The following is a 20,809-nucleotide window of genomic DNA, read 5'->3' as shown; positions in this document are numbered from 1 at the left end:
AATGGCGTTGTGGACGTGCATGACATGTCTGTGTGTGGGTTTTCTCTCCCACATCGCTGAAGTCTTCTGTGAAAGACACAACCATGTAAGGTAATTCGCCCATCGCCTACGTGTGTTTTCTGAGCATTATTAACTCAAACATCTGTGCTTGTCTGTGATTGTGACTTGGCAGTTCCTCTAAAAGTTATCCGAGGACCCCAAATACAATCAAGAGCATATTTGTGCCAACCTTATCTTTAGACTGGCTTTTATCCGCCATGCTGACTGCTGCTCTGGTATTTTTCTGTTTCCCACTCTTTCTTGCACTCCCCTCATCCTCCTCTTTTCCCTCCATCACCAGTCTTAAGGATTTCCTTCATTATTCACTTGTTTTTCTCCACTTTTCCCCATCCCCCTCCTTCTCTCTTACTCTCTTTCTTCTTCTTCTAAGGCTGTTTTGATTGAGGATGTGCCAGTTTAGTTGGTGAGGATGGAGCTCCCGGGACCCTGAAGGGGTATTGGAGTCCTAGGAACACTAGTCTCTGGCTCTCCATGCGTCGGCATTGTGAGCATGGGCTAATCGTTAGTGTGAGGCCTCAAAGAGGGAGGACAAAAGGTCACAGTGGGTCACTTTAGCGTCCTAACATGAAAGGAGCTCCCAGTTTCAATGAGGATTAACCAAAAATTCCATTGACTAAAACACTATGGGAGCTCCCAGAACCTTATACATCTGAATTCCCCTTGTGAATTCCCAACAAGGAGAAAGTGCCTTCTCTCCTCTGTTCATCGGTTCCTTTTCCTCAGTTGTCCTTGTCTCTCTTCCGCATACATCCAATCAAAGAGCCACAGTGGACACATCATTCAGTGGGGAGTTAAATGAGTTCAGTGTCGGCAGCACTGATGGTCAAATCCTGTCCCTTGACCTTTTGGGCGCCTTTAACAAGCTAGTGCGTGCACAGTTAAACTTGTGTGTGTGCGCATGTGTTTATTTGTGAGCACGTGTGAGGGAATTAAAGTGCCTGTGTGGTCAAAGACAGATTAAGTTCCTCCCCACTGCAGAGCCAATTTAGAGGTTAATGAGTCAGGTAATGAACTTTTGTGCAAAACTCCACAGTGCTGTGAGGTTAGGTCTGGGAAGCCATGTCTCCAGACTTGGTTTATGCGTAGAGTCTTGAGGAATGGTGAATTGGGATCAAAACCAGGCTTTTGTTTCTCATCAAATGAAAGAAAGCGGAATTCATGATTGAAAGAATGACAAAATGAAAGGATTACTGAACCATGGCCGTACCCTCAGACCAATGGGGCCCACATTCAGTGCCTTTGTGACCTTAAGGCAACTCTACACAATGTACAAGCGGTTTCAGTCATCTTTGTTCTTTACACTGGAAGAACAAAGATGGCCATCAGGAGGGTGCAGTATGACTTGTTTAGCATTTGCTCCAAGTCACAGACTTGGAGTGAATATGTTCTGCCGCCCAGTAAAGTTTTATTTGCCCTAACGTGCAAGAGGTCATTTTCACAGAAGCTATCCTCATTATCCTCCATGCCATAATGGCCCTACAGACACGTTTCTCCGAATTGGCAGGCTGATTATGCAGAACCAAGTGTTATTCAGGTTCACTCTAAAAGCTCCTTTGATGCAGCAATTGTTCAGATTAGTAGCAGGCCACCAGGTCAGCATCATTTTATGTTGATTACTGGGAATCAAGACCTGTTAAAACTTAAGCATATGGTTTAGCTTTTTGACTATGGAACTTTATTATTGATTTTATCACTCTAACAATTATTTAAGAGAGTCTATTCAAAAGCAATCTTAAATCATTATGGCACATAACTTTTTCATTTTGAATATGAAAAGTACACAAACCCTGTGGTTTTGCATAAATCTAACTGCTTTACCCATGCCCCTTTAGATGTGCTTGCTCCACAAATTATACGAGATTATCCACAGCAGCCTCTTATAGTATACTGATGGCATCCTGAGACCTTAAAAAATCAAGAGTGAGATGTTATGCTGAAGTGAATGTTTGTGAATGTATGAATATGTATCTCATACAGAAATGATTGTTTAGCTGAGTCTAAATGGTGCTTATTGTGTTAAACTTTGGTTATGAGTTTTACTAAATGCCCAATAAAATTAATACATGGTGGCCGTTTGGGGGTGGTACCTTTCTCTAGTTTTCACATGGGGCAAACACACATTTTAAATCACCATGCACAGTGATGTTAAACCCACTGTGTGGCCATATGTTATCCAGAGTTTGCTTCTGATTGACTAATCAAGCCCTTGACATGATTCTGGCTAAGTTAAACAGAGAAAAACAATGCCATAGTACCAACAAGAAGTTTTTCAGAACCAAGCCCGTATAAAGTACAAAACAAAGGACCCCAAAAATCAGCTAAACACAGAGAACATTTAAAAGAGATTTGTGAAATCCGTAGGGGGAAAACTCCATGGGAGCACACCAGAAGCAAAAGTTATTATCGCACAAAGTTGTTACTGGAGTCAAAAAGTCCTGTAATGAATAATTCTGGTTTTCAGAAGTAGGGGTCATGCACAAAAAGACTTGGCAGAATACAGTCGGAGGCAAAAATGAACTATGAACCTCGGGCGGGAGGTCTAAATAAGACCTCCCGCCCGAGGTGGAAGACATCATGAGCTGACTGCAGCAGAAACAATAGGTGTGGTATGAGCAGATAACAGAGCGAACAAAAAATCATGATGGCTTGATGAACTTGTCAGATTAGGCTGGGGTAAATTATTTTGCTCAAATATCAAATTTGGTTGCTTTAGACCAATTTTTTGATTGAGCACCAATCAGCACCAAAGCCCACTTTGGTGCTGTCAACTTAAGCCTTTTGTATCAGGCAAACTGGGCCCAAATCACCAACATTAATACTCGAAGAAAGTTATTACTTGCATAACTGTGTCAAACCTTTTAGAAGAATCTCCCTTTAAATGACTCGATGTCACTGATTTCCTCAAAGGGCCATGGGTAACTGCTTCCATTCAGGAAGTGCTATAGTAGAATAAGATCTGCACAAATGTTTGATATGATGCAAACCCTGGTACCAGTAAAAGATTGTTTTCTTCATATTTTCCATGCAAATTAGAATAGAATCTGGAAATTGCTGGCTAAGTCTGTTGAATCAAAGGCTCCTGGGAGTTATGCACATTTGTCTGTCATTGATTAATACTGCAGGCTTTCCCAAGAAATGTGAGGCAGAGGGAAAAAAACCCACCAACAATCAAAATGAAAACATAGATTTCCCATCAACATGCCCTCTGTCACGGGCCAATGATATGCATTTCTGGGAAGGGGAGAAAATCTTGTTTTAAATCTAGCATTCATGGCGCAGTGACCATCAGCATTTCAGATGTAGAAGCTTCAAGAGCTCTTAAAGTTTCTGAATCTCCTTCATATTTTACTTTTCATTTCAGTCTGTCTTTAGTCTGTCGAATGCCCTGCATTCTGGACTTTATTTCTGCTCATCTCGCATGAAATTTTATACCATTGAACTTTATGTGCCATTAGTCATCAACTTGTGGAATGGTCACATATCCTTTGACTGATTCTTGGACCAGTAGCTTTCTCCTGTAGATTAGTTTAGTTCTGAATAAACATGAAATTACATCCTTCTTGTCAGTTGTGTCATGGTGTTAGTAGTGGGAATGGACGTCCCCAATTGGAGTAGGCAGAGGCTTTGAGTAAATGATGATGTAAAATCAGCAATTCCACCAAAACCAAGTTTGACGTGGGCTATTTTAATAATACGAATAAAGATTTACAAAGTAAATATCTGCATACTTTTTGTAAAGCCCCTTTGCAACTATAATATCCCATCCTGAACAAATCTTGTAGAATAAATTTTCAGTTTTTACATCTGTGTTTGTTGATTGGGCCCTGAGAGAGTTTGGATCTTCTTACCTTACTTTTGAGTTTGAGAGTTCTTAAAATAACACATGTGGTGTGGAAAGAGAAAGAAAACTGTGGAATTTGGGTATGTTCTTGTGTCTAGAAAAGTATTGAAAAATATTTTTATTTCCAGTAATCCCTATCCCATTATATAAGAACTGCCCCATCTATATAGGAATTCACCTATGTAGCTGTTTTTTCCCCGTTCAATCATCCATCCATCTATAATTTATCATACATTTAGCATTTTTTTTCCTCTTATTTTGTCATATTTGCTTTATTTTTCTTCCTTGCTCAATACTGTTTTTTGCTTTTTTAAAACATGCTTATGAACAAAGTTGACCAAATTAGGCTATAAATCACAACTTACTTCAATTTAATGGTTACTAGGTATCATAGAGAAAGAAATTAGGGGAACCGTGCTGTTAACAGGCAGGGCTGATGGTGTGACCCCTTGTGTTTTTAAAGTTGTGTTGGGTGAAACGACAGGAAAGGGGGCCGTGTGAACCGATGGAACAGGGGACAGATGGAAAAGAAGAGGGCAGACGTGAGCACAGGCATGTTATAAACAGATCACCACGAGCTGCACGGTGACATCCTAGGTTGTACTGAGAGAACTTTGGAAGATAACTAGGCAGCTCATTTGGCTCTGAGCCCATTAGAGTCCCATTCATGCTGAAATTTGTTTTCCTGGCTCATAAGCTGAAATAGGCACGATGTTCTTATGATGGTGTGAGTGCTCCATGCTCCTATTGAAATATTTGTCGGGACAAAAGATTAAATCTTTTGTCCTGACACAGTTGCTTTGTCTTTTAATTTGTTAACTTATTGTCCTATCTGGTTTGCAGTTGTAGCCATTGGGATTTTGCTCTGAAGACAGACCAGAAGATAAATTTTCTTCACACTGTTCTTGTCATAATAAATGGGCACAGAGTGCTCCGTACACTTAGCTGGCAGCTTATGTGCCAAAATTTGCCAAAAATCCCTAAGATACCATAAATCACATTGACACAAAAACTACACTGAGTGTTTCTCAAAGTGAGAAACAGTGTCTGTTTGAGACGTCTGTTTTGTATTTTTATTATTTCATTAAACAGATTTTTGTTTTAATTTTTGTCGAGGTTTACTTAAAAAGTGAGATATTATTGTTGGAGTTTAGGTTTCTAAGCTACAGAAGAGTAATTGATTGAACTAATTGAAAATTTGGACATATATTGATATCCAGCACTGATATATTGCCATCAGTATTAACCAATATTTACTGATACCACCTACATAAATCAAAACAATGAGGACCTAAAAATTTGATACAAATTTTCTTGGTTTCACCTCATTTATCTAGCAAATGACTATCAATGTCATAAAAGCCTAGTTATAGTTGGAGATTTGATACATGTAACTTAACTGATAAAAGTGTTAGGCTGAGCATCAAGAAAGAGAACAAAGAATGGTAGCGACAGACACGTGCATATACAGTCCACACACACACACAAACACGCAGACTCACAAATCCCCAAAAGGACAAACAGCTTTTGTTTCTGTCATGCGAGGCTCTGAGAGGAGCTTTATTGGAAAAAGGGATGTGGTGTTTTCCTCTCCAAAATTACAAGGGCTCATTAGAGAAGACATTTTAGAGCTAGAAAGGCACACATGACACATTACACTTCAGACAGCTGACCCATTTATGGGGTGACTTGTAGCATATCTATAAAACACACTGAAGTCTTGTCACCGGAAACCAGTCCCACACAGTTTGAGGGGAAAATATGAACAAATGAACTTCAGAGGTTACGGACATGGAAGGAAGGAGGCCCCCAATTTAGCTGTCAGAGAGGGGGAAAAAACAGGAGCTTGAACAAGTCAGAGGTACTCCAAATACAAGCTACACACATTTCACAGCCACGCTCTGCAGAAATATGCTGTTAAATGTGCGCTATGGATCTTCTGTAAACTGATATAGCCATACACTTTACATGTATCTGGAGGCGCCTTCTTCTGCTCCAAAGGCTTCCAGTTCATTCTGATGGCTTCCATGTGTGGTAGCTCAGCAGTGATATTTACCTTTTCTGTGCAACAGGAAGGGCGACCCGACACAGTGGCATCCCCCAAAAATGTCTCCCCCTTTAGAAAAGCCCCCATTGACAAAGAAACTATAAACCATTCATGTAGATGAGATCATGCTCTGGTGGGCCAAGGGCGCCACGACCTGGACTCGCACCAGGGAGAGGAGGAATATTTTAGTCCTGTTTCTGAAGTCTAGTGCACCTCTCACGTTTTCTAGCACAAAAGAAAATCACACAAACCCTGCACACATTAGCCTAAACACCTGAGAGAAGACTTTCCAAAAACGCTCTACTGTGTCTGAGACTTTCTTGCTGCTATAAATAACAGGCTGACTTCACCGTTTTTAGCAATTCTGCAGCTATTTTGTTTGCACCGCGGAGCCGGAAAATACAAACACTACGTTATGTTGACCTAAATAGATCAGGAACAGGACAAAAATGGTGACGCAACGGTTACACTATTTTATTAGAAAGTAAATGCGATCACAAATTAGAGAGGAAGGCCTATTCTTAGGATGACAGATGCAATGTTTCTTTCATATTGTTTTGTAGAAGAAACCCAGGAAGATCAAAACAACCACTACTTGAGAGACGTTAGCTTGATCACAGATCTGGGAAATCTTTTGTATTTTCCAACTTGCATCAAACCAAAAACATTCTGCACAAACAAGCACAAACGTAAAATAAATAAACGCTGGTCCTGTTTCTTTGAGATTTGCTAAATGTTTGCGTCAACCAAGCCTGGCTTCGTGAGACAAATGGCATGGGCAGGAGCAGCTGGCGACACGTACATAGAGCCATCATGATGTACTCACTAGACCTGGACCTGGGCATGGTTTGGAATTTGCTGGCTGCCGCGTCAAAGGATGCGTCCTCTTGAACTGGGACTCAGCTTGAAGAACTACAGAATCATTGTACAGCTGCAGCGCTTACTGTATCATCCATGTGGGATGATACACATCCATGTGGGAACAAGCACAAAGCTTGTTCCCACATGGATGATACACTGTAATACATACATGCATCAGCACTTTCACACAATTATGCAGGTTTTTTTTTTTCTTTCATTCTTTTAACATGCAGGACAGACTACACCTGCAACATCCATACATAGACGCATTCAAATAATTTGGTGCATTATTGAAAAGTTCATATTGTTCGGTTAGTTGCTGATATATTTGAAAAATTCACCCCTGTTGTTTGTAATGATTATGTCTGAAAGCTAATAAAAAACACAAATATTGTTAGGGGGCGAGGGGGTTCTTAAAATTAGACTAAGATCCAACCATTAAAAAATGTTTTTTGAGATGAAAATGATGTTTACAATCTTTAGGAAGACTGACTTAACAGTTGTCCAGCATGGTGTTCCATACTGCTAATTTCACATGGCAATATTTTAATTCTGATTTTTGTACCAATTTCGCTTTTGAACAATCTTAAGGATACCCCAATTATCAGTATGACTCTTAGGATAAGCTTAAGAAAGAATCCTGCTGTGTGCGGCGCTTTAAGAGTGATCTGGTTCACTTGAAGGACGTCAGGACCGTTCCAATCTAAAATCTGGAATATTCCACGTTGGATTGTCTTGGCCGAATATTGCAGTGTGTGGGGTGCACCCCAAGGATGAACCAGAATGCAGACTGTGGAATGTGACGTGTAGCCAGAAAACAAGGCGATGGGAACAAAATACAGAAGATAAAATACTGCCATGGTGCACCAGAAAGTCTGGTGGATGTTGGGAGATGTCGTTTTATATTGTTTGTGTTCTGTTAAACATAGTACACAAGCTATCACTCTGCACTTTGGTGTCTTAAATTTGCTCACGAATAAAGTTGGCTTGGCTATCACCATTGCTTCTTCCCAGTCAGTCAGCCATGTTTGTTTACTCTGGAGTCACATTTGGTCTTGAGAGGTTCTGCATGATTTCCCCGTCTGACATCTGAATGTCTGTGAGCGAAATCAGTTTATGAGTGGTGTGTTGTTCCTGCAAAGACGTTTCACACCACACATTACATGACCAAACCTATTATACCTATGATTTTTTTAGGTAACAGAATTTTTATGTGTGTGGTCTGTCAAGTATTGAAAATCAGACAACAATTTTAAAATCTTGCCATGTCAACCAAGCATTAGGGCTGTAAAGCAATATAGTAATGGGAAAGTTGAGGGGAAGGAAAAAGTGTGATATGGCTGCTCAGACAACTGGGATAACTGTTACCTTGAGAGGATTGAAAACAAAGTCCATTCATGAAGTCAGGGGAGACTTACAAGGCACGGAGTGCAGCTGGAATCTGCGATCGACGAGTCAAGGACACATTTAAGACCGTCATATTGCTTGTGTGAAGCCATTCATCAAAACTGCCTCATCTTGGCTAAGGCGGAAAAAAACAACTGGGATGTTACTCTGTAACAGAAATCTGTCGTTTACATCACAGTAAAGAAGAAAGAATGATAGTGTCGGTCCATGTTAGTCCGCTGTGGTCTATCAAGTCCAAACTTTGTGTCAAGCAGGAAATTTTAGAAAACAAGGTGAAAGCTGCTATTTCACAACCTGTGCTTCCGTAACACCTCTGAAGAGCCACAGGGTGATTCATTCAACAGTGCATTGAAGAAGTAATTCATGCATAGGGACCGAGGAACACATTGCATAAACTTTACAGTACACCGACATATATTTCAGTATGTCAATATTTTTGTATCAAAACTGTCTTATGTAATATCTTAAATAAAAATAAAATTAAAATTAAAACAAAATTGGATTTTTCTTTAGGTGTAAACAGTGGCAGTTCCAGCAAGTCCTTCCTTGAGCCTCCCCAACTCCCCGATCGTCTGCTTCCAAATGATTTTACTAACTAAACAGAAACACTGACTAAAAACTATTGATGTGACGTAAATTCATCAAACAACCAAGTGTGCTCATGATGCCAAAAGAGGATTACAAGCTATTTTTTATTATTTGGAATAAAACCTCTACAAGTCCCAAACTGTAATTTACCGAATGCATGTCCATTAACTGGGAATGCAAATAAGGAATAAATTACTTTTATCTGGGAAAATTACAGCTTTATTTTTATTTTTTTTACGTGGCACCCCACAGGCCATGCCACCCACCACAAAATCCATCACTAGGTATAATGCAATACAAAAAAAAAGGCAGAAGTAAAACATTTTTAACACATTATGTGTGCAATGAGTCTATGTTACATAAGTTTTACTTTTTGATTTGAAAGACTGCATTAACTTTTAGCTGAGATTCAATTTTTTTTTTTTTAGATGCACCTGTACGTTCCCACAGCTCAGAGGACAGCAGCAAATGTTCTTGTCTTTCTTTGTATCAGCAATGAAACCCCATCCCTTCCTTCTGTTTCGTTCCAAGCTATCCAGTTCAATCCAGTTGTGTTTTGAAAGGGTGGTTATATTCACTGTTATTGTATGATTTTACAAAACCTCTCCTCCCAGCCTTTGAAGCAGGGAAGAGCTGACCGAAGCTCTGCGATCCCTGCTGTAAGCCCCACTCTGGGCAAGACCTGAGTCAGTCCCCACCACCAAGACTCTTCTCTCCCTCTCCCAGCCATCCACATTCTTCTTGCCCCTTCATGCAACTGGAACAAATTTATGTCAGCTCAACAGATTTCCAGGGCACTTTTGAGGTGCACACATGGCTCCGAGCCTGCTGAAGCTGACCTGAGGGTATTTGTCCTGGTTGAGGCCTTTGAAAATAAACAAGAGGACAGAGGAGCTTAGTCTTGTGAAGTGGTGAGATCTCAGAGGCAGAGGAAAACAGCAATTACCCAAGGCGTTATGGACATTAAGTGCTGAATGAGAGCTGTTCGGTGGCTGGACTCTGAGTAAATAAGCAAAGTGGGGATATTATCTGGGTGTTGCAGACATCAATGGAAGGGATTTTTTTTAATAAATACATAAATAAACGTTATCGGACTTGGTACTGACCTCCTTTGTCAGAGAGCTGCTTGGTTGGAGGTGTTGGGTTTCCGACAGCCCAGTTCTTTGCATGTACTCATTTTTCACGCCATAATTAAGACCTTGTACAATAACACACCGCCTTTATGGTACAACAAAGACCTCCCTTTCCAGTCAAAAACAAAAATGGCAAAAACAATAGCGCACATGTTTATAGATTTGCAGCTGTGGGGAGATGGTGTATCAGTTTAACAACATGCAGAAGGGTTGCAAAACGCTGTTTACTTTTCATCTACCCACTTCTCTTTGGCTGTTTAATTTCTGTGCTCTTTCGAGGATTTTGCAATAGAACCAATGGGCCTTCAAGATTGACCCAAAATGCCCTTGATTTAAAAATGATAAGCTTCGTAAGTTTACTCAGCAGAGCAGCAAAGCCCAGTCACATTAATTGTGCGCACGGTTCAGAATAAAAAGTCATTCCTTTGAGGTCATAAAATTATCCTCTTTGCTGTGAAATACATTAATGTTGTTATTTTCCCCAAAAAAGAACACGGATTTTAAGGTTACTGACTGTTCAACACATCTGGGCCTCATTTCAGAAAGCAGGATAAGTGAAAATCCTGAGTAAGTTCTCGGGTAACTATGAGCATGTCTTAGGTTTTCGGTGTCAGAAAGCCAGATAGTCGTTATCCTTAGTTGACTTACTAACACAACTTACTCTGTGAACCAACCTTGCTCTGTAGCAGGATTATTTGAATAAATCCGGAGTTTATCCTACTTTCCAGATGAGACCTGGCATAAAGAAAGTGCCAGAAGTGGCATATCCTTTTCTGGGGGAGCCTTCAGATGTTGGAGAGTGAATACTCTGTAGAAACCTCCGTCAGCAGAGGGTGATCACACCGCAATTAGATGTTATTGTTCCCAGATTGATATATTTTCTAGCGTTACCATGTTTCACTGCAATTAAATTTCAGCCTGTAAGTCACTCACTTGACGATTACATTCTTTGTGCTGCACTTTGTGTTAATACCAACAAGATACTGTCAGAAATGTTACCGCAGCACTTAAACTGTTAATAATAAAAATATATTTTGGATGTTAAATTACTGTAGTGTCAAGGATATTACCAATTCTCTGCTAAATCACACTTCACACATTGACTTCGTCTCTGCCTCTCTCACTATTTTGCAGCAGCAACAGCATTGCTGTTTTTTGTTTTTGTATTTTTTGTTAAAGCGACACTTACCCCCAGATCAACCTTTTTTTCTGATAAACTAATTATGCCATTTCGAGTTCTATCTCTATGTTTCAGTGCTAATTTTGACATATTTGTGCAGTTCTTTAAGTTCATCTCACTCACCTCTTTGGTCAAATGGTTCTTAGGCAGTTGAATTGTCCTCTGGTTGCAGCTTTAGGCTCGGTACAACTTCGACACAGCGTGAAGAACGAGAAGCTAATGGCGGCCATTGGCTGCTCACTCAGGACTGCAGCCGAGCTGACGAATGCTGCTGCTGCCATAAAAGTTTCCAACAACACAGAAAAATAGGTGCCAGACATGACTAGTTGTTATGAAAAAAAAAAAAGTCACTAGAGGAGTCTGAAAAATCTATAAGTATAGCGACAAAGTGGATAAGTTGAAAACAGTGCTTCTTTCGTCTTGATCTCACCCGCTCCGTTCATCTCCACAATCGATCTCTTGACTCCGCCCACTTGGCTGGAATTTTCTCCATTATGCTTTCAGAGGAAGATTAGTTGCACTTTAAAATATGTTTTGATATTCTCCTTATGCCCTCATTGAAATGTCTAATTCCATTGGTGAGTAATACAGATTTTCATGCTTCTTTTTTGTCTCCCGTTGCCACGATGAATCGCGTTATCTGCATTCCATTGATGAGGACTTCTAGGGTTGCACTCATGCTTAACTCTGGAGTAGCTTGACTCAGAATTGAGTCACCTAGTTGTTGTCTCCTGTTCTGAAAACGAAAACTCCGACTATCATAGAGCTGGGTAGGTTTATTCAGAGAATCTGCCTTCTATTCAGGACTTGTTGACCCTGCTTTCTGAAATAGGTTTCTCTTTGCACCTCTCTGTTACAGCAGCAAGTTCAAAACCATGGAAACTGAAAAATAAGGTTGGAATATGTACTGTTCTGAACCTATTAGAGCTGACTGTGGAAAACAAGAATAATGCCACAACATAAAGCTCCTAATAAACACAATGTTTATCATAACACTAAATAGTATTTCATTATTCGTGAATTCAGAATTATTCTCTTCTCAACACCAATTTGATCAAGCTATACTTTTTGCAGTATATGTTTTTGTATTATTTAAATCCGGTTTTGGAGGTTACTATACAGTTTTATACTATAACCAGTCATTACATCCATTCTGCCACAAACAGAACTTTGAAAGGCAAACAGCCAACAATCATCCTCTCTCTGCCTCTTACATATTGTTTGAGGGTCAGCAAGCATTGGTTTCTAGGAATTGGGGGCTATCAGTGAGGGCCAATTGGCTCTTCACATGCATGCACAGCAAGCCAAGCAAGGAAGAGCCTTGGCCTTGTTGCTGCTCTGATGCTGTGGCTCACTGGGTCACCATGAGCTCCTAATGACCCAAACAAATACATAATCCATCCCTGTTTGCTTCATCTGCATGGGTCCTCTGCTGTTGATTCTGTCTTTCCCAGTCCGTGTCATTGCATGTGCCAGCTGATAGGGGGATGTTTATGAGCAATTAACAACAATTATGGTTGTCTTGGTTATTTCCATGATTTTTTTTTTATTCTTTTGATGTATGTGAAAACAAGAGCATGATGGGGCTCTTGTTGCATGATGATTGATTGTGTCCCTCATACATAATGGTCAGAGGAACTAAAATTAAGCGCATGCAACCATCAAAAAGGTCAAATATTTGTATTGTATTTTATTGCAAGTTGTTGGACTTGGCGCAAATTGAGAATATAGCTCACTTCATACCTGATTCTCCTCTGTTTTAAATTGTCTTTCAAATATTAAACATATTCCTTCTTATTTTACATTGAGATTATGTGCATTGTTATGAATACATTTATTAAAATCACAGGTTTTTTTTTATTTATTTTTAAATCACTGTGAATTAACAGTTAAACTTCTTTTTTTTATCAGGGCACAGGAGAGCTCTTAACGCAGTTGGTCGGAGCCAGAAATTGTAGATTTCTACAATAAATGCCCACCCAACTGGGTCTAGGTTTGGGATTTATTACAATGCCCTTCTCAGACTTTTGAGACTTTAGCTTCACTAAATTCAGATGATATATTAAAAAAGGGCTTACACATCAATAAAGCTGAATATTAAAAACACAAAATTATAGTTTCTTTATGCATACTATAAGCAGTTGGTCTCGTAGGTATGTAAATAAGAAAGGGGACAAAAGAAGTGGACAATTTTCCTAATAACCTTGGTTTAGAGAGTATTTCCTGAGAATAATAAAAAAATCAAAATAAAGGATATATTTTACTCAGCAGAAATTTGGTTACTCTACACCCAACATACTAAACCTTAAAGAACAGACATGTGTAGCTTTAGACTATGACACAATAATATCAAAATGTTCACTTCTTTCTGTTTTTCATGAGCCTCTTGCTTTCCATATTTATGATGCTATATATTCAACAAAACGCTTAAGCTGTTTTCCTTAGTTTGTAAGATTTTGACTTGTGGGTTAGTTGAGGAAAAGGGTTCAGGACTTACTTTGGCCTTATCTCTAGTCTTAATCAATATTTCATAGGAAACCTTACTTCAGTCCTTTAATGCCTAAAACATAATCATTAAATGGTAGTACAGCTAAAAATCCCTAAACAAATTAACTGAATTAGAGGTTAACAAATAATCTCACACTTATAATTCCGTCTTGAACCAAATTAAAAAGACTTAAAGGCCAGCAGTGTTTCAAATGTGAAATGTTAAGACATCTACTAATTGCTAAAATTATATTGACATTTTGGTTTTGTGGAGGCTTCATAGCCTGAACAAATTTAGCTTAAACAAAGAAACCAAAAGTCTTGCTGTTTTAGCCCATTAGATTAATTGTACCAAAATCAATCACACTTAGACATACATAAAAACAGTGATTAGTTGAAAGTAAGTAATATTAAGCAGAAATGTCACTCTAGACCCATTTAATACATTCACTTAATTCACAAAGTGAAACACATTGAATTGATTTAAACACAGACTGATGTATTTAGGCCTTGTTGCTGATATGATGATTTTCTGCTCACAGTTAATTAATGAAAACACACAATTTAATATTTGAATGAGTAAAAATTCTCATGTAGGTTTTGGCACTGAAACAATGTTCAATTGAGAGAGCGAAGGCAGGTCACCAATCTGAATCATTCATGGACGGTGGACTGCAGAGTAGCTTATGACAAATTCTGACTGAAGGTCACTGTTAAAATCAAGATCCGTTGGACCAGGAGACGAAGCTCCAATCTGGTAGTCTCAAAGTTTGGTGAGCTTGAGTGAATTGGACTGTTCACTGACCGGATTGGCTCACCATTGTCGCCTCCTGCTGTAGCACATTTGCTACAAGGTTCTATGTAAGCTAAGACATTGACTGCGCTGTAGCCAACCGGCCTCCACTGCGAAGAGAGAAAATCCGATCTGAATGAGGCAGATGTTAATGTTCATTCAATATTTAGAAGCGTAGCCAACACAGACTGAACAGCTTCGTTCACTTCCTCCGCTGCCACTGCTAAAACTACAGGCAGTCTACAATTCTAAAACATAGCAGAAAATTGACACCATCATTCACAACTTCTTCTGTTCCCCGATTGACCCTGTAAAAAATCTACCGGAAACAATCTGAGTCATGGGGAGAAGGCTTTGATGAAAGAGTGATGATTTTTTTTTTTTTTTTTTTTTTTTTGCACAGGAAGGCAATGGCCAGGCTCGCTAGTCATCATTCAGCTAACTTTATGTGCCTATAACATTACTTAAGCTCATTTGTTTGGAAAGAAAACTGTGCAAAGTTCTTTGCCTTTTGTTGGTGTGCTGCCATGATTCTAACACACACAGGCATGGAGCTCTGCACATCAGCATGTCTCCTCGCTGCTGCACAGGTGTAAAACCAGCCTGAGCATCTTAACATTCTTGTTGTATTTTAAGCCTACTTGAAAAAACACCTTATGACATGATAACAATGGATTATACAGTTGTAGCGGCTGAAAAATATGCAGTGGACAAAGGGCACAGACACAAGAAGTGCTGTATCAAATCGACGTAAAGATAGCAAAGTTGGTCACTCCAAGGTAGAAAGAAAAAAAAGAAAGAAATAAAGAAAAAACAAATAAAACACCTTCCGGTCCAGCAGCTTGGATTACTCTGTGGCAATGCCCCCAGCCACATTTTAATTATTGAAATGCTCAGTTTGAATTTTAGCAAGTCATGTTCACCGTCTCTGGCTGGTTATTCAGGTGATTAATCATTTAAATGAAATTATCTAATAGAAATAGTTTTCAGATATCAACCCTTGATAATTTTAATAGTTGAAACATTGGCATCTGTGCTTTGTTTTCATCCTTCATGTATGCCTTTCCATTTGGAGGTAGGATTGCAGCAGACAGCAACTTTAAGGCCCCCTAGTTCATCTAGAGAGGTGGCAAAGTCCTAAAGCAGCATTTATTCCTGCTCTCGGAGACAACTCTGGCGTCAGACAGGGTTTTGTTGACACCAAAAGGCTCTGGAGCTGTGGACACCCAGGAAGACAGCCTGGTTCTCTTAACAGTTGAGTGCCCACTCTCTGAGCCAACGCTCTGTCTAGCTGACCCCTGGAGGCCCAGTTCTGAGCAGTAATTAGTTCTGCTCTTCCATCGCAAAACTTTCCTGCTTCTCCAAACTCAGAGCATCAAGCTGGTCACACTGACCTCTACGCCAGACCAGACCGTAACTGCTTCCCACAAGTTCACTTAAAATATTGCTGAAAATAAAAAAATAAGGATCAAGTAATTTTTTGGAAAAATCCCGAAGGACTGACTGAGCCCTTCTGTTAGACAAAAAGAAAGTTACTTATCACATATTCATTGTCATAAAACTTAATAGTTTGAAATTGCTGTTTGGTTTTGGCTAAAGGCAGAAAGCTTTATAATAGCCGGGTCGCAATAAAGTGTCAGCAGGCATATTTCATTTGATGCGAAAACAAACTCTTCTGGCCTCTGTCTAATTACTTAGAAGAATTTTACAACCATTCATAATTATGTCTGCACTTTTGACAGCTCCATCTGTTTTCTTAAAGGAGCTGAGTTTTTGATAAAGTGTGTCAGTGGCTTGATTTAGAAGGTGACTTGCAGTGATGTATTTAAATTAAATTTGTATGTTGGGAATTCTGACCACTAGAGGGCTGGGAACCAGCCTCAAACAAAGCTTCTTGTAACTACTAACTTGTCAATTAAACATCTGTGCAACGTAAATAAAAGTATCAGGATTGGGGATAATCACGTGTTCACTTTGTTACATTGCAGCCCCATACTCCATTGTGTTTACAAGGATTTTGGGTGATATATCAACACAACTTAATGCATAATTGTGAAAAGAATGAGGTTTTTTTTTTTTTTTAAAAACTACAAATTTTAAAATTGTACCATGCATTTGTATTCAACCCCTTTTACTCAGGTATTTCTAAATAAAATCCACTGCCACCAGTGCCTTCAGGTTATTTACATAATAAATAGAGGCCACTTGTATGTAATTTGATCCCAGTATAAATACAGCTGCTCAGCGAAGGCCTTGTGTGTTTATTAGAGAACATCGGTGAACAAACAGCATCATTGAGACCAAGAAACTTTGAACTGCATTGTTGCTGAAATGTGCTATCCAAATAAACTTAAACTTGGAACACAGCAGAACGGTCAAGGAGAAAGTTGGGGAAAACCTTGAAGCAATGTTTGACTATAAAACAACAGCCAGGTGAGACATTTTGTTGCTATGAAGCACTCATAGCAACAAAATGCTATGAGTGCAACAAAATAAAGGAGAGAGGCAAGAAAAAAGCCAATTTTAAGATGACCATAAATACTTAAAACTCTCCATAAGCCATTTAGAGGCTTGGTAAACACGTGGAAGAAGGATCTGTGGGGAGAAAATACCAAAATATACCAAAACGTCTTGACCAACGTGAACAACAAATAACCCCAACACACATTCACATGGTGAAACATGGTGGTGAGCCGTGGCCAACGTCCAATTCTGACTGAGCTTGAGCGATTTTAAAAACAATGGGAAATGTTTCCGTTTCTTAATGTGCAAAGCTTTCAGAAACATACAGCTAGATGTCTGTCACAGAGATGTAATTTTGTGTTTGTGAAGCAACTAAATATAAAGACGTTAAAGGGGTCTAAATAGTTTTGAGGCACAATACTTAGTGTAAAAGAGGATTAAAATCATTTATTACAAAAAGGGGAAAAAATTACCTCAGTTCTCTAAGGTGAAGGTGGGAAGTTGGATTCTGTAGATTTTTGATTGTTCATCCTTCTTATCAATAAGCCTTTCTTTGTGGCCTTAAAACTGAAACTGACCCTGCGCTACGAAAATAAGATGACATGATATGATTTAAAAGTCTTTCATGTCTGCAGTAAAGAAAATGATTTTGATGCTAGCAAGCTATCTTTATGTCTTTTGCCTGTTTATCCGTCACATTATGTCTTGTAGTTTGTTTATTGCTTGTGCTGATGTATTTACTTCTTAGGTTTTGTTTGTAGTTGTTTTATGCTTGTGACCTTATTTTAGCTCAGATGTTGGCTTGAGTAGTTGCAGCTGCTTCAGAGCTGAGTTCAGATTTATTAACAATGAGCACATGCAAACTGATGGTCACAGATAAAAGTTCACGGTTTAAACGCTTTATGATTACACATTTTCATGGACTTCTAAGCAAGATCCCATACATTACTCACATTACACACATTGTTCAATATGGTCTTCATCACAACGTTTTGAGTCTTAATTATTCCTTTTTTTCTTTTGAAATGTATTCTTCAATGATGGGATGGGTCTTTGTCAGCATCCAGAATGCATCATGCATCCTGAATACTTTTTACGTCCATCAGATGGAGTCCGTCTGTGGGTTTGTCATCGTCATATTTCATTGTCCTGTCTTCTCCAGGCTTCCTCTCCTTTGAGCTCTGAGATGGAGGGCGGTGAGACACAGACGTGCCGCCCTATGGACGACCTGATCACAGAGATAAAGGGAAGAAAGACAATCAAAGATAAAGAGAATAAAAGAGATGACGAGATGAAAGAAAGGATCGCTGCGTCACTGACTGAATTGCTCATTAGATCAGAACAGACCACATTTTGAGAAACGCCCAATGTTAGGAGACGACACTGCGGTGTGCATCTTTCCCATCCAAACTTTCCGTCTGCCTTTGGCTCCAAACATATTTCTCCACTCCTGTTCCGCAACACATTTTCATGACCTTTACAGAGGCCAAAACACAGTGTTAGAGAAAGTCTTGTGGCTACTGAAGCATACTGTGACGTATATGATACTAGAGGGCCATACATTATCCTGTCACTGTCTGTCAGTTACCCATTACCTCCCTCTTTGCTGAAGACCCTCTTCACTGAAGAGCTTTGTCAGTCTCAGCATGTACAGCTAGCCTAACAGTTTAAATTCAGCATCTGTGGTAGTGGTCCTCCTGGAATTTGAACTTACAGTGTGACAAGGTCGCAAGATAAGATGTAGTGGTATTGGAAATAATAAATACCATTGGTCTCCTGATGAGGGATGAGGTGACTGTGTGGCCAAGGATGGAAACCAATGGTTCAGTGTCAAATCTCAGAAAACAGACCAACGCTCTGGAGCAAATCTTCAGGCCCTCTAAGCAGAAGCAGAAGTCTGCTTCTGGTGAGACAGAGTGGCTTCACAGAAACCCACACGAAGCTTAAAGGGATGGAGAAGAGCGAGGTGAATGAACAAGCGGGGAATGACGCAAAATCTGCAGGAATGAAGCGGATAAAGAAGTGTTAGAAGGAGACGGATGTATTTCATGAACCATTCAGCGCCTTGCCCCATCACCCAAGTTATTGTTATGTCTGTCCATCTGGCGTATAAACTATATAGGCCAGAAGGAAGGAAACGGCCTAGGAAGAAGGATGAGAGCATGATACCTTCTCTGCTCAACTATTATTCTTTGTTAGCCAGTTTTTTTAGCACTGCTCAACCTCTATGGTGGTTTTCATTAAGAAAGGAATCACCTTGGGTTTGCCAGGACCCCTAATCAAAACCAGACGTGTTGGAGCTTTTAATTGAATCAAGATGGACCTCCACGTTGTACACAACTAGCTAAATGTGACAACTTATCCCATCACTACAACAGTGTTTCCCAACGGAGCGGAGAGAAAAACATCCTTTCAGTGAGGGGAAATCTAGAGGTTTGTTAATATGGCTCTGGTTTCAGAGGGCTGTTATTGTTGAAACAACTCCAGACTATTATTTACAACCACATGAAGCTCTCTTTCTGCATTGCATTACTTGCATTGTGTTATAGCGTTTTCATTTTCTCACTGGGTAATGTTATGTCCATTAGAGCAGTGTTTGCTTCAAGCTTGGGAGTTCCAGCCTGTGTGTCCGGTATTAAAATAGCTCTTTGGTCAGCGGAGCTTGCTTTTAGATGAAAGAAAACCAAAGTCTGAATGAAAACGACAACCTCAGAGTCAAGGATGGGTTTTTCTTTTTTTTTTTTAGCCAAAGCACCAGTTCCATTTTTGCTGTTAAAAATGCAATGTTCTCATTCAGATTTCAGCTTTTATATAACTCAAACCACTCCTTTATTTTATAAGTTTTAAAAATGTAAGAAAATAAACCATCTACCAGCCACCGTGTCTTTCACTCAAAACTTTCTCACAAGCCACTATAAGTGTGTGTTATTTTGAAATATATTAATAAATTGGAAATGTGGCTTCACCGGCTCCTGCTGTGTGCTTCTCTTTTGTTGCTCATTTCCTTCTCAAAGCTCCCTTGATGTGGGGCTTGTTTTGCTGTTTTAGAGGAGTGTGTGACCTCAGTAAGTTATTACCCCGGCCCCTAACCATACACGCTCTCTGACCTCTGAGATCAGTAGGCAAAATGAAATCACCTGGCTTGGTTGGAACATAAAATGATGTTAAACTTTTAAGTGAGAAATCTGAAAGTCATACATCTTTGATTATTTTATGGACAGAACAAAAAAAGTTATCTGTTTAGACATTTCATGAAGCTTTGTGAATATGTAAATCCAACGGGAGTATGCTGAATCCACTGGAATGAATGCAAGAAACATGTAATCACCCACAAATTGTTTCCCACCCAGGCAGATTTATACAAGGCTAAGTCAATGAATTGTTTAGCAGTAGGAATCCAGAGTCTCCAGGGCCATGACCACAGGCATGACGAGTATCCTCAAGAGACAGAGATAAGAGACGAAAAATTAAAGAGACGCTGCAGATGAATTTCAAACCTTTTATTATCAATGGCTAGTAAGTGAAATTACTGTTGATAAATCATCTTTCTGTACACCTCGGAGAGCAAGCTTTAAATCATTCAGAATTTTATCAGATTTTGTCCAGGATTTTTGGATTTGACCAATAGAATGCTTCTAGTAGGTTTGTACATAAAATATTGTTTACTTCTGGAAATAAATTTTGGATGTGGGAATTACATCACATCCAACTTAACTACAACTATTGTTCCACTCACCGACTAAGCTTCCTATCATTAACAATGCAAGCTAATAATGTTTTGCTGTACAATACCATCACTGGGTGTGGCTTTCTGAGATCCCAATAAATAAAATACAGGTTAGTGTTTTTTTTTTTTTTTTTTTACTCCTGCTACCTATCTCAGGAAAAAGGGTTGCTGCAAAGACACTGACTAAAGTGCCGAGCCTCTTACCTACCAGTATTTTTATAT

At 39.3% G+C, this 20,809-nt stretch overlaps 1 protein-coding gene and 1 long non-coding RNA gene across 2 annotated transcripts in view; both read right to left on the bottom strand.

Annotated features, from left to right (window-relative positions):
- Positions 1-11,913, bottom strand: part of LOC106905260 (uncharacterized) — a 34,445-nt gene extending 22,532 nt beyond the window's left edge. The window contains exon 1 of the long non-coding RNA XR_001415089.2: positions 11,241-11,913. This is a non-coding gene — a long non-coding RNA (uncharacterized LOC106905260). The remainder of the gene's footprint in view (positions 1-11,240) is intronic.
- Positions 11,914-16,638: 4,725 nt separating this feature from the next.
- Positions 16,639-20,809, bottom strand: part of mrpl23 (mitochondrial ribosomal protein L23) — a 95,613-nt gene continuing 91,442 nt past the window's right edge. The window contains exon 5 of the mRNA XM_088006355.1: positions 16,639-18,088. Within this exon, the coding sequence (XP_087862481.1) occupies positions 18,002-18,088 (87 nt within the window). The 3' untranslated portion in view covers positions 16,639-18,001. The remainder of the gene's footprint in view (positions 18,089-20,809) is intronic.

The sequence above is a fragment of the Poecilia mexicana genome, unplaced genomic scaffold (genome assembly GCF_051168715.1).
Source record: "Poecilia mexicana isolate PSO_F unplaced genomic scaffold, ASM5116871v1 scaffold_6, whole genome shotgun sequence".
Classification (NCBI taxonomy): domain Eukaryota; kingdom Metazoa; phylum Chordata; class Actinopteri; order Cyprinodontiformes; family Poeciliidae; genus Poecilia; species Poecilia mexicana.
This window is presented reverse-complemented; position numbering and strand designations above follow the sequence as displayed.